The 15,440-nt window shown below is 37.3% G+C and overlaps 1 protein-coding gene across 1 annotated transcript in view; it reads left to right on the forward strand.

Annotated features, from left to right (window-relative positions):
- LOC115862588 (zinc finger protein 569) overlaps window positions 1-15,440 on the forward strand; it is a 60,860-nt gene that overhangs the window by 24,286 nt on the left and 21,134 nt on the right. The window contains 1 exon segment of the mRNA XM_030874595.3: window positions 4,739-4,796. Coding sequence (XP_030730455.3) covers window positions 4,739-4,796 — 58 coding nt within the window.

The following is a 15,440-nucleotide window of genomic DNA, read 5'->3' on the forward strand; positions in this document are numbered from 1 at the left end:
ATGTTAAAATTAATAATGGTGCTGATAAGGAGTTGGAAAAAAATGAGTGAAAAGTTGAGGCTATTGTCATTAAATTGATTAAGAAGAAAAGACTCATGAGACTAATTAATAAGCTGTGGACTGGTATTAATTCAGATTATGCTGTTCTTTGATAGTCATGTTAGTGGTGTTAGTATAATTGTAGGAATAATAATTTTTAACATTGGAGGAGATTAAGATTTTGTACATAATCAGTGCCGTATATGTTTGATACTCTTACTAGTAAGGACAGTCCAAGTGCGGCTTTGAAAGCTGTGAATACTAGCAGAACAATTGGCATTATGCTGGCTAGGGTAGAATGTGTATTTAGAATGATCAGGGTTGCTATAATGAATAGTGATAGTATTATGCCTTATAGGCATAATAGTGAAGATATTAGGTGAGATCGATATATTAATAATCCTACAAGAGATACTGTGAATGCTATAATAATATTTATATAAACTAAAGGCACTTGGTAATGAACTTAATCATAATCTAACAAGTAAAAATAATTTAGTTTAAACTGACTACCATATTCAGTTCATTCTAGTCCTTTTTGGTTAGGCTAGGCTGTTGCTTGTAATAAAATTAGGAATAAAGCTATAATGAGTGTTGTTTTCAGATTATTTGTCTGAGATGCTCAGGGTAAGGGTAAAAGGAGAGCAATTTCTAAGTTGAAAAGAAGGAATGTAATGGCTACTAAGAAAAATTTTATGGAAAATGGTACATGTGTTGGTCCTATAGGGTCAAACCCACATTCATAAGAACTTGTTTTTTTCTGTGTAAATATTTAATTGGGGAAGTCAGAATGCAATTAATACAATTAGTTAGGCTAGTGCTATGTTTGTAATTAATGTCAGTATTAGATTTATTATTCTTTTTGGGATTATACTGAAACTAATTGATTGGAAGTCAACTGTACTGTTTAATACTAAAAGAATAAGATCCTCATCAATAAATGAATATGTAAAGGAATAGTCATACTACATCTACAAAATGTCAATATCAGGCAGCAGCTTCGAAGCCAAAATGATGGTTAGATGAGAAGTGATATTTTAATTGATGTAAGAAGAAAATGATAAGGAAAGTAGAGCCATAATTACATGTAGTCTGTGGAATACTGTAGCTATGAAGAAAGTTGATCCATTTGAAATTGTAAAGGATGTTTCATAGTATTCTAAGGCCTGTAGACTTGTAAAATGAAAGCCTAGGGCAATTGTAATAAGAGCGTAGAGTATGTGTTTGCAGTTTCCTTCTATGAGGCTGTGGTGGGCTCAGGTAATGGATACCCTTAATACAGAGGTATTAAGAAGTGTTACTTCTAATGGATTTAGGGAATGGATGCCTGTTGGTGGTAAGCATCCACCTAGTTCAGGTGTAGGGGTAAGGCTTGAGTGACAGAAGGCTCAAAAAAAGCCAGTAAAAAAGACGACTTCTGAAATAATAAGATTATTCCATATCGAAGTCCTTTTTGAACAACTGATGTATAATGGCCTTGGGAAATGATTTCCCCGATGATGTCTCATCATCATTAATACGTTGTTAAGGCCTAGTGATAATAATGTTGAATTGAAGTGAAATCATGTAATTAGGCCTGATATTATTAGAAGGGCTGAGAGAGCTCCTATAAGGGGTCAGGGACTGGGATTTACTATGTGATATGCATAGGTTTGGTGGGTCGTTGTGTATTGTCATGTAGATAAAGACTTACTAGTAAGGTAAATGCATAAGTTTGAATTATGGCAATGGTGATTTCGAGGATAGTAAGTAATACAAGGATAATAAATGTAATGAGGGCTGTGGTGGTGCTAATATTCAGCAATGCTAGAGTCACTCCTCCAATTAAATGAATAATAGATGTGCTGCTGTGATGTTAGCTGTTGATTGTACCGCTAAAGCTATTGGTTGAGAATGAATAAGTTAATAGTTTCGATGATTACTAGTATAGGAATAAGAGGAACTGGTGCTCCTTGTGGTAGAAAATGAGCTAAGGATGCTTTTGTTTTATGACAAAAGCCTGTAATTACAGTTCCTGCCTTTAGGGGAATTGCTATTCCTAGATTTATTGAGTTGTGTAGTAGGTGTAAATGAATGTGGTAATAGTCCTAATAGATTTGTTTTGTTTGTTTGTTTGTTTGTTTTCTTTTGCGGTACGGGCCTCTCACTGTTGTGGCCTCTCCAGTTGCGGAGCACAGGCTCCGGACGCGCAGGCTCAGCGGCCATGTCTCACGGGCCCAGCCGCTCCGCGGCATGTGGGACCTTCCCTGACCGGGGCACGAACCCTTGTCTCCTGCATCGGCAGGCGGACTCTCAACCACTGCGCCACCAGGGAAGCCCCCTAATAGATTTGTTGATCCAATAAATAAGATGAGTGATATTAGTATTAGTGCTCAGGTTTGTCCTTTGTGGTTGTGAATAACTATTATTTGTTTCAGTGTTAGCTGAACTAGTCATTGTTGAATAGAAATTATACGATTATTGATTAGGTGTTGGGAGTAAAATGCTCGGGAATATGATAATTAAGATAATGATAGGAAGTCCTATTATTGTTGGGATAATGAAAGAGGTAAATAGATTTCGTTCATTTTGTTTCTCAAGGGGTAGGTTGTTTTTGTATTTTGGTAGACCTCAACTCTGGGTTTGAATAATATATTTTGAAATTTTTAGTTGGAATATAATAAATAGTAGAATTATTGATAGAATAATAATAAATCATGTTGCTATATCCAGTTGTAGCATATCATTAAGGGGAGTTTTAACTCCCAGTCTTTTTTTTTTTTCTTAAGGTATTTTTATTTATTTATTTATTGGCTGCATTGGGTCTTTGTTGTTGCTCGAGGCTTTCTCTGGTTGAGGCAAGTGGGGGCTACTTTTTGTTGTGGTGCACAGCCTTCTCATTGTGGTGGCTTCTCTTGTTGAGGAGCACGGGCTCTAGGTGTGCGGGCTTCCGTACTTGTGGCGCAGGGCCTTAGTTGCTCCACAGCATGTGGGATCTTCCCAGACCAGGGATCGAACCCATGTCCCCTTCATTGGCAGGCGGATAATTAACCACTGTGCCACCAGGGAAGTCCCCCTAACTCCCAGTCTTTAACTTAAAAGGTTAATGCTGTTTAGCTTCTTAATGAATTTATAATACTGATGCGGATCATTTTTCAAAGTATTTTAGTGGTACTAAAATGGGTATAAAACTATGATTTGATCCACAAATTTCTGAGCATTGTCCATAATATAGACCTCATTGTGTTGATATGAGAGTTGTTTGATTTCGGTGTCCTGGAATTGCATATATATCATATCATAAATCAGGGATCCCCAACCCCCGGGCTACGGACCGGTACTGGTCTGTGGCCTGTTAGGAACCAGGCCGCACAGCAGGAGGTGAGCGGTGGGCAAGCAAGCAAAGCTTCATCTACCACTCCCCACTGCTCGCATTACCGCCTGAACCATCCCCCCCGCCACCATCCGTGGAAAAATTTTCTTCCACAGAACCGGTCCTTGGTGCCAGAAAGGTTGGGAACCGCTGCCACACATAATACATTATATGTATAACCGTGCATTAATTAATTACCCCATACTTATAAGAGTGTATGTTAACCCAGAGGTCCCCAACCTTTTTGGCACCAGGGACCAGTTTCCTGGAAGACAGGTTTTCCACTGTGGCGGGGGAGGGCATGATTCAGGCCGTAATGCCAGCGAGCGATGGTTCAGGCGATGCTGCTAGCGATGGGGAGTGCCTTGCTCTGGCGCTACTCACCTCCTGCTGTGTGGCCCGGTTCCTAACAGGCCGCAGACCGCCGGGGATGTGGGGACCCCTGCATTAACCTGTTGATAGTACATACTATATTATACTTATAATCATGCATTATTTACCCCATGCTTATAAGCATGTACATTATATTATGAATATTACATAATACATAATATTATTAATCGTACATAGTACATTGTTTTATGATTCAGTTTGTATTTGGGCAAAATAATATGTTAATTGTTTTTTAAAAAATCAAATAGTGCTACTAGACTTGTAATAAGAATAAGAAAAACTATACCCTGATCCTTTTTTCTCCCCATCTCTAATTCCTGTCCCCAGAAAGAATCACTTTCAACCCTTAACTGTGCCTTCTTTCGTTTACTCCGTTTTTCCAAATCATATGTTTATCCTGCTATTATTTGACACTTTTCAGATTTAGATTTTTTTATACTATGGAAAATAAGAATTAAACGTTCCTACCACCACCAGTACCTCTGATACACATCACTCACACACACAAACTTCTCCTGACTCTTTTCTCAAAATATAAAATCGTCACCATTTTAGTTAAATTCCCATTTAGTTTGTAGTTAAAATATTTCTTTTAAAAGCCTCAATACATTAAAATACCTTAGGTGTGTTGTCAGTTTCATAATTTTCTTGGTGATGTGCTTTCGTGAAGCTGTATATCTTTCTGCTCCACGTGAACTGTTTATTCTCTGATACAGAGCTATTGATAAATTCATGGGGCATCTCCTACACGTGTACTCCTATTCCTGTTCACCATATGCATAAGCTCCACATGATGTAGTAGTCATCTTTATACCTGGGGAATGTATATTCTTGGCCTTTCTGATGGCTCTAAGTTTCATTTTGCTATAGAGTGACCTTTAATCTACCTTGTGGGTGCAGATTTCTGAAACTGCAAAACAAACCTTGTTTAATGGCTTTTATTCTCTTCTCCAGCTCTGCCTTCTCAGGCGCAGTCCACTCCCAGAAAGAAAAGGAAATGACTGAGTTGCAGGTAAATTTTAAGTAGTATATTTGTTCCCTGCCTTATTTTACAGTGCAGTTTAAGGGAATTGCAGTAATCCATACACTAAATTGGAAAATCCTAAAGAGATAAAATATATTTTCAGAGGAAACAGAGTTGGAAGATTAAGACCAGGAAATATGATTATGCAGAAATGCTTTCATTCAGAGAGATTAAAGTTGGGCTTCAATTTTGAATTTCATTATAATAGGTAAACAAGGGCAGAAATTCATTACATAATTTGCATTGTCCATAAGGATAAAAATGAACATTTATTAGCAGAAGTAAGTTTTTCATTGGCACCTAGGTCAATGAATACATTGTAGTGAGACTTCCCATAGTTGGTAAACCCAGATTTTCTAGTGGTTTTGTTTTTTTGTTTTTTTTTAATAATTTTAAAGTCTTGGCCATGCCACATGGCTTGCAGAATCTCAGTTCCCCAACCAGGGGTTAAATCCGGGCCATGGCAGTGAAAGTGCCGAATCCTAACCACTAGACTACCAGGGAACTCCCCACTGATGGTCTGTTTTGATCGAGGATAAGGCAAAGAATATATGTCAAAATAGCCCAGCATTGGAAAGAACGCAAATCAACATCAACAGAAAATGGAATAAGTTATAGTATTTCATGCAATTGGACACTATACACATAAACACACACACACACACACACACACACACACACACACACACACACACTCCCCAAAGCAGATTACTGCTACTTATAACAACATAGATAATCTCACAAACATGTGTCATAAGAGAAGTCAGAAATGAGAATACATTCTATGTGATTCCATATATATGAAGTTAGAAAACTAATCTCAGTGATAGAAAATAGTGGTTACCCCTGAAGGGGTATTTACTGGGAAGGGACATGAGGGAACCTTCTAGTATGCTGAAAATGCTCTGTATTTTGACCTGAGTGGTAGGTACACAAATACATAAATGTATAAAAATGTCTCAGTTTGTACACTTAAGATTAATGCATTTTACATTATTCTATGCTTTCATACCTTATTTTTAAAAAAACTAGAATATCTGAAGAAATAGATGGGATGTGTCTTTCAAATGACCCTGTATAATTATCTTTTTCCATGTGTGTTTGCTGAGATTCAGCCACAGTCTGAAGTAATCATTTATGGTAAATTCTTATAATTTTAGTCCACTAGAATGTGAACAAAGAGTATGCTTTATCTGGTTTACTGCTGTATCTCCAGCCCCTAGAACAATGCCTGGTATATGTGGTTTTTGTAAATGTTTGTGGTTTTAATGAATTGAATCCATGGTTCCTTATTTCTTCTTCATTTTACTCTCAGAATAAGTAATGCCTGTCTCCTCTTCAAGGACATTTCCTTTTCCTCAGAACTTGATCCTTTTTCTTCAGACTTCTTTTGGAATCTTTCTCTTTCAGATTTATCCTGCACTCTTAGCTACTGAACAAATCTCACTTTACTGCCTTTTCAGCCTTAGCTCAAAGCTTTGCCATACTGAGATATGCCTTTCTTTGACCAGGTGCCCCTATCTAGCAGCTTCTCTGATCTCTAGTTTTTTCCTCAGTTAATTTTCAAAGTGAATACGTGTTTAACCAGCATAAGCACTGGATCAAGAAATGGAATATTACACTAACACCCATTAGACTCCTGCACCTTTCCCAGTTATTACCCTCACCCCAGGGGTAACCACTGTTCAGATTATATCACTATAGATTATTTATGCCTATTTTTAAACTTTATGTAACCTCTATACTTTGTGTCTGACTTCTTTTGCTCAATATTTTGTTTGTCAGATTCATGTTGAATCATTGCATGTAAGTAGTTTACTTAACCTTACTACTGTATATTATTTAATTAATGTGAATAAACCGTAATTTTATGTATCCATTCTATTACTGATAGGCATTTAGGTAGTTTTTATTTGGGAACAATTAAAATATTGTTCCTATGAATTTTCTTGTAGGTTTTTGTTGCACATATGTACATATTTCTTTCTACCAAAGTAGAATTTCTGAGTCATAAGTTATGTTTAAGATTACCTTTTATTGATACTGCCAAACAGTTTTCCAAAGTGATTGTCCAAAATTGTACTCTTAACAGTGTATGAGAGTTCTGATTACTGCAAGACAACCATCTTGAGTGCATTTTCTGCAGTCACTAGCTGGTTTTTTGGCATAATATCAAACTCATAGGCAGTAAAAAAAAGAAGCTCAACTAAATTTGAATACATAAAAATTATATTCTCCTATTGATACAATCACCATAAAGTAAATTGGCAAAACTTGACAATAATCTTAGTAATACATATGGCAGACCCAATCTGGTGTTTAAATACCTATTTACAAACCAAATTAAAATCCAATAGAAAACTGCATATAGGGTATGAAAAAGAAATCCACAGTTGAAAAAGTAAGAACAAATGCCTGATAAAAATTGTAAATAATAATAAAAACTAATCTCTATTGTTAAAGTTTTACATCGATTACCTCATATAGACTTCATAAAGAATCTTCATTTTTTTCCAGGAGTTAAGAAACAAGCATAGAAAGATTAAGAAATTCGCTCAAGGTCATAGGTAAAGGATGTAGTAGAATCAGGATTTAGTCCCAGGTGGTGTAACTGTGAAGCCTGTAAACTTAACCACAGTCCTGTATGACCTCAGCCTCACTCATGATTAATGAAATGCAAATAAAATGATTTTCTAAAATAATCATCAGATTAGTCCCATTTTTCATCATATCTCAAATCTGATCACTTGTCAACATTTCCATGGCTCTTGTAACCCAGGCCGTATCATCTCTTACCTGGAAGTACTTCAGTAACTGCCTGTTAATCTCCCTGCATACATTCTTAACCATCTGTAGTCCATTCTCCAGAGAACAACAGAAGTGATAATTTAAAAACCTGAGGTGTTAACTTCTCTGATTAAAATCATCTAATGGCTTCCCATTACACTTGGAATAAAATCCAGGTTTCTTATTGTCCTTTACAAAACCCTTCATGGTATGCCTTCTTCCTATGTCTTTACCATTATCTTTTGCTACACCCTCCCTCATTCACTGTCTTTCAGTGATACTAGCTTTTTCCACACTTGGAACAGACAAAGTTTATCCCTGGGGAACTTTGAACATGCTAGTAAAGCTACCAGAAAAGACTAAAGTCCCAACTCAAACAGCTCCCTCTTACTAAGTTCTATTCAGGTCTTCGATTGATTGGATAAGGCCTACCCATATTAGGGAGGATGATTTGCTTTACTCACTTTACTGACCCAAATGTTAATCTCAAGTAGAAATACCCTCACAGACACACCCAGAGTAATGTTCAGCCAAATGTCTGGGCAACCTGCGACCCAGTCAGGTTGACACATAAGATCAACCAATTACACTATCTTATTCTATCTTACCTATTTACATGTTTATGTTTTCATTTGTTTCCCTCAACTAGTATGTAAGTTCCAGGAGGACCAGAACTTATGTCTGTCTTACAGCTATATCCTTAGGCTCTAAACCAGTGCTGGGCACATCTAGTAAGTTGGTAACTTATTGAATAAAAAACCATAACTCCAGGGCTCAAATAAGAATTATTTTCTCATTCTCTTCAGTGGCAGTTAATATTCATAATGAAAACCTCAACTACTATGAGACCCTCAAATAGTCTCTGAGCTATCAGAAAAAAAAGTTTCAATTGTTTCATTCTCCTGTTCCACTACTTTAACATATAGGGGAAATAGAAGAGTTGAGATTTAGGAGGTATTGGTGAGACTGAGGTAAATGAACTTGTTGACACATTGTACCTAGGTGTTGAAGAAGAGGTAGGAATCAAAACTTAATGCTACAGGGCTTCCCTGGTGGTGCAGTGGTTGAGAGTCCGCCTGCCGATGCAGGGGACACGGGTTTGTGCCCTGGTCCGGGAAGATCCCACATGCCGCGGAGCGGCTGGGCCCGTGAGCCATGGCTGCTGAGCCTGCGCGTCCGGAGCCTGTGCTCCGCAACGGGAGAGGCCACAACAGTGAGAGGCCCACGTACCGCAAAAAAAACAAAACAAACTTATGCTACAGTTCCATTTTTCAGAAAAGGTGTTAGTGTTGCCATTAATCAAGATAAGAAAGTTAATAGCAAAAATTGCTGAATATTATATCTCCTCAAAAACCTGATATGGAATAGGTAACGTTACCTGAAATAGTGAACTACCAATGGCAAACTACTAACTGGATTCTAGGTAGTAAATAAACATATGATAATTAGAAAAGCAAAATTTCCTATTAGAAAAGACTATATTTTTACAGTCTGTCAAAAAATCCAGGATTCATGAAAGAATCTCATCATTTTCCTAGTTGTGCCCTTTTCTATAGAGAATGATTAACTCTTAAAAGAGAATTTAAGAGAATATTTATTCCAACATTTTCATTTTATAGATGGGAAGCTTTTGACCCAGAGAAATTTTAAACATTGTTTAAGTAAAGCCATATCAATGCAGTTTAAAAGAAAGAAAAAAGGCAATTTGTTAATATCAGGTACTATAAAATTCAAGACAGTGAGCTTTATTTTTTTATTGAAGTATAGTTGATTTACAGTGTTGTGATAATCTCTGCTATATAGCAAAGTGATTCTGTTATACACATATATACATTCTTTTTTTTTTGCTGTTTTTATTTTTATTTTTTTTAACTATACATTCTTTTTTTAATATTCTTTTCCATTATGGTTTATCCCAGGAGATTGGATATAGTTCCCTGTGCTATGTAGTAGGCCTTGTTGTTTATCTATTCTAAGCGTAATAGTTTGCATCTGCTAACCCCAAACTCCCAGCCCACCCCTCTCCCCCCCCCTCCCACTTGGCAACCACAAGCCTCTTCTCTGTGTCTGTGAGTCTGTTTCTATTTGGTAAATAAGTTCATTTGTGCCATAGTTTAGATTCCACATATAAGTGATATCATATGGTATTTGTCTTTCTCTTTCTGACTTCACTTAGTATGATAATCTCTAGTTGCATCCATGTTGCTGCAAATGGCATTATTTCATTCTTTTTTACGGCTGAGTAGTAGTCCATTGTATATATGTACCACATCTTTATCTATTAATCCAAGACTGTAAGCTTTAAAAAAACAAAAAGAATGAATGCTTTAAAATGCTGATAAGTGCGTTAGGTAATAAAGATAAATGGTTAGGACTACTTCTGTACCAAATAAACTGCAGAAAATTTACTATAAGGAATACTGTGAAAAATAAGAAGGAACATATCAATAGGAAACTTTTATTGGTCTGTCTTAGCTCATGATAGACACATAAAGCAGACAACAAAATGAACATAACTACCAATAATAATTTGATAGAGCTAATTGATTATCATAGCTTATAGCCTGGAAACAATTAATATCCTTTTTTTAGATATGGAAAAACTAAAAAACTGACCATATATTAGGCCTGAATAAAACTCAATAAATTTCAAAAGTACAAACTGTACATGTTCCAGAATGCAGTTACATAGGAAGTTAATAATAAAAATTCAAAAAGAAAACATTTCCACATGGAAATTTTAAAACTAGCATAAGCAACCTAGATCAAGAAGGACATAAAAATTTATGTTACAGAACATCTAAAAAATAATGTACAGAAGAAAACCTGCAGGCTGAATAATAATGATATGTTAATAAATATAAACAAAATGAACAAAATATAGTTCTAGAAATTAGAAACAATGTGAGAAAATAGAAGAAGGAATTGATGAGAATAAACTTGAAATCAGTGAGACCACAGAAAATTGAACTAATACAGAGCTGCTTTTGCTTCCATCTCTCTCATCTTTTTAAAAAATTATTATTTTAAAATCTAGGAAGAGAGAGGGAGAAATAGAATAAACAGCCATATACCCAATACCTGGAATTAGCATATTTAATATTTTGTCATTTTTGCTTTGAGATTTTTTTCAATAAAATAACTAGAATATTACAGATACTCTGTCCCCAGAGTCAGTCACTTTCATGAATGTTATGTATATCAAGCGTCCATGGTTTTATGTTTTTACCACACTGATTTGTATATATGAATATTATATAATGCTCTCTGTTTTAGATTTTTAAATAATAGGGAACATAATGGACTGACAGTTCTGCAACTCATTTTTTCACTCCATATTGTTTTCAAGACATATTCATGTTAATATATGTATTTCTGACTTTACATCCTCTTCCACTGTTTTATTTTTCTTATGTCAATAGCATTCTATCTTAATTACCATGTCTTTATTATTATAAATATTGGTATCTGATAATGAAAACAACTCTCCATCTTTGTTTTTCTTTAACACTGCTGTAGCTATTTGTAGTGATTTATATATTTCCTTAGAAATTTTAGAATTAGTCCATTTCCACAATTAAAACTGCTTAGGTTTTTATTTCAAATTGAACTGAATTATGTTTACAAATATATCATCTGCAAATAGACACTTTTCATCATTTTGAATTCTCATGCCCCCCCCTTTTTTCTTGCTTTACTTCAATTGCTAAATGTTCAGTATAATGCTGAATAGATGTGGTGGCAGTCATCTTTGTTTCATTCTCAGTCTTGAGTATACTTTCAATGATCCACCAGTAAGTACGATATACCATGAAAGTTTTTTCGTAAATACTCTTACAGATGAAGGAAATTTCCTTTTATTCCTAGCCTGCTAAGGGGGTCTATCATGAATTGGTATTGACTTTTGTCATACAATTTTCTTGTATATGTGATTTTTTAAAAAATAAATTTATCTATTTATTTTGGCTGGTTTTGCTCTTTGTTGTGGTGCGTGGGCTTCTCATTGCAGTGGCTTCTCTTGTTACAGAGCACGGGCTGTAGGTGCGCGGGCTTCAGTAGTTGTGGCTCGCGGGCTCCAGAGCACAGGCTCAGCAGCTGTGACCCACGGGGTTGGTTGCCCCGCGGCATGTGGGATATTCCTGGACCAGGGCTTGAACCCGTGTCCCCTGCATTGGCAGGCAGATTCCTAACCACTGTGCCACCAGGGAAGCCCGTATATGTGATCTTGATCAAATAATGTTTCTCCTTTTTTCTGTTAATTTGGTCAATTAAAGTAATCAATTTTTAAAATCGAAGTATAGTTGATTTACAGTATTGTGTTAGTTTCAGGTGTACAGCCAGAGAGATTCAGTTATAAATATATATGGTCAGATTATTTTCAATTATAGATGTTGAAATATAAATACAAGATATTGAGTATAATATCCTGTGCCATAGAGTAAATCCTTGTTGCCTGTCTGTTTTTTGTATAGTACTTTGTATCAGTTAATCTCATGCTCCGAATTTGTCCCTCCCCCTCCCCTTTGGTAACCATAAGTTTGTTTTCTATGTCTGTGAATCTGTTTCTGTTTTGTATATAGATTCATTTATATTATTCTTTACAGTCCATATATAAGTGATATCATAATATTTGTCTTTGACTTACTTCACTAAGTATAATATTCTCTAGGTCCATCCATGTTGCTGCAAATGGCAATATTTCATTCATTTTATGGCTACTAACATTCCATTGTGTATATATACCACATCTTCTTAAGGCACTCGTCTCTTGATGGGCACTTGGGTTATTTCCATGTCTTGGCTATTATAAATAGTGCTGCCAAGAATATTGGGGTGCATGTATCTTTTCAAATTAGAGTTTTCATTTTTCCTGGATATATACCCAGGAGTGGGATTGCTGGATCATATGGTAGCTCTTTTTTATCCAATCTGCCACCCTGTGTCTTTTGATTGGAGCATTTAGTCTATTGATATTAAAAGTAATTACTGATAGGTATATACTTATTGCCATTTTAAACCTTGTTTTCCAGTTGTTTTTCCAGTTCTTCATTCATTTCTTCTTTTTGTTTTTTTTTCCTTTGTGGTTTGATGGTTTTCTTTTGTTTTATGCTTGAGTTCCTATCTTTGTTTTTTGTGAATCTGTTATATGTTTTTGATTTGTGGTGACTGTGGAGTTCAAGTTTGTTGGCCCATGACTATCTCTACTTGTGTTAAACTTATAGTCATACAAGTTCACACCTCCCCCACATTTTGTGATTTTGATGTCCTATTTTACATATTTATGTTTTACCCTTTTGCTATTAATTGTAGTTATGTTGCTTTAAATTTTTTTTGATTGTTTTTAATCTATGTACTGGCTTAAGTGGTCTTCAATCTTGTTATATATTTACCTTTCTTATTGTGATTTTCCCTTTCCTATAGATTCTTGTTTCTTGTCTATTTGGAGAAGAGCCTTCAATATTTCTTTTAGGGTAGGTTTACTATTGCTGAATTCTATAATTTTTGCTTGTCTGAGAAATTCTTTTTTTTTAATTTATTTTATTTTTGGCTGTGTTGGGTCTTCATTGCTGTGCGTGGGCATTCTCTAGTTGCAGCGAGCAGGGACTACTCTTCGTGTGGTGTGCAGGCTTCTCATTGTGGTGGCTTCTCTTTTTGCGGAGCACAGGCTCTAGGCGCACGGGCTTCAGTAGTTGCAGCACATGGGCTCGGTAGTTGTGGCTCACATGCTCTAGAGCACAGGCTCAGTAGTTGTGGCGCATAGCCTTAGTTGCTCTGTGGCATGTGGGATCTTCCCGGACTAGGACTTGAACCCGTGTTCCCTGCATTGGCAGATGGATTCTTAACTACTGTGCCACTAGGGAAGCCCTGCTTGTCTGAGAAATTCTTTATCTCTCCTCCTATTCTAAATGATAATCTTGCTGTAGAGTATCCTAGGTTTCTGGTTTTTTCCTTTCAAGACTTTGAATATGTCATGTCACTCCCTTCTGATCTGAAATGTTTCTATAGAGAAATCAGCTGATAGCCTATGGGGGTTCCCTCTAACTGACTGTTTTTCTCTTGCTGCGTTTAGAATCCTCTCTTTAACTTTTCTCATTTTAGTTATGATATATTTTGGCATGAGTTTGATTGGGTTCATCTTGTTTGGGACTCTCTGTGCTTCCTGTACCTGGATATCTGTTTCCATCTTTAGGTTTGAGAATTTTTCAGCCATGATTTCTTCAAATACATTTTCGATCCCCTTTTCTTTCTCCTGTCCTTCTGGAACCCCTATTATGCATAGCTTGGCACATTTTATATTATCCCATAGATCTTGCATATTTCTTTCTTTTTTAAAAAAATTTGTCTTTCTGTCTGCTTTTCTGATTGGGTGATTTCCATTATTCTATCTTCCAGATCACTTATTCACTCTTCTGTGTCATTTAGTCTGCTATTCATTGCCTCTAGATTGGTTTTTATCCTGGCAATTGAATCGTCTAATTTTGATTGGTTCACCTTCATAGTTTCTAGCTCCTTGTTACAGTGGTCTTCATTTTTATTGATAATCTTTCTTAATTCCTGTAGCATTTTTATTACCCGTTTTTTGGGGATTTGGCGTCCAGTAGACTGGTGAGGTCTGCTTCATTATTTGTTCTTTCAGGGGATTTCTCTTGTTCTTTTTTTAGGAGTAATTCCTCTGCTCTTTCATTTTACTTAACTTTCTCTGCTTCTGTGAATTTAGGAGAAACAGTTATCTACTGTGTTCTTGAAGGGGTGTTTTTACGTGGGAGTGTCCCTATGTAGACTGTGTGTGTCCAACATTTTTGGTGCGAGGGCTGGTTTTGGTGTGGATGTTAGCCACGTTTTTCTTCAGAGTGTGTTGGCTGTTATTCCCTTGATAGTTGGTCTTTTGGTATCCAGAGCCTGTGCTAGATGGGAGGTGGGGTCTCTTCTTTGTTCCATGGCTGTCACCACCCTGTTGGGGGCAGGGTCTGCTTCCCAAATGTTGGAGTAGAAGTCCTAAGGTCAGGTTTCTCAGGCTCTGTTGCCCTTCAGTGCGTGCCCTACCCCAAAGAAGGTGGATGCTGAAGCAAGTGAGGCCCATGCGCTCATAGCAAACCTATGTGCCACGTGTGTAGGTGTCCAGGGTTCTGCTCAGAAGCAGCACAAGGCGCATTCTTTTCTCTGTTTTGTTCCTCCCAGATCTAGTGCAGGGCTGTGGTGTGGAGTAGACTGGAGCTGGGTGTCAGGGTGTTGTCGCTGCAGGAATTGAGGTGGGCAGGAATTGAGATCTGGGCTGCCTCTGTGGCAGACTTCTCCCAGGATCTGTCTGCCCCAGGTCTGGTGCTAAGTCGCTGTGTTGAATGGGTGGGGCTGGAGCACTCTCGCTGGGAAACAAACTGCTGTGCACTCCTGCCCAGGGCCTGTCTGCCCAGTATTCAGCACTTAGCCATTATGCATTCTTGTGGCACTGCCCAGTGCACACACTGACATTGTCTGTGGTAGCTGGTTCTGCTGCCCCTGTGCACACATTGACAAAAGTCTCCACTGCTAGAGCTGCCACCACCACTGTGCGCAAGCTGACAGTGAAGCTCTGTGGCTCCCTCCAGATCACACCCCAGGCCATCTGGGCTGTTTCTGCATAGCTAGATCAAGCCCTCTCCCAGGACCTACCTGCCTGAGATTCAGCGCTTAGCCACTATGTATTCTTGTGGCACTACACGATGTGCTGACAATGTCTGCCCAGCTAGACCTGCTGCCTGATGTGCGTGCTGACAGTGTCTCCCCTGGCTAGACCCACCCTCCCGTGTGCACACTGACAGTGGCTCCATGGCTCCATCCAGATTACACCCCTGGTGCCCCCTGTCT

Source organism: Globicephala melas, chromosome 19, assembly GCF_963455315.2.
Source record: "Globicephala melas chromosome 19, mGloMel1.2, whole genome shotgun sequence".
Classification (NCBI taxonomy): domain Eukaryota; kingdom Metazoa; phylum Chordata; class Mammalia; order Artiodactyla; family Delphinidae; genus Globicephala; species Globicephala melas.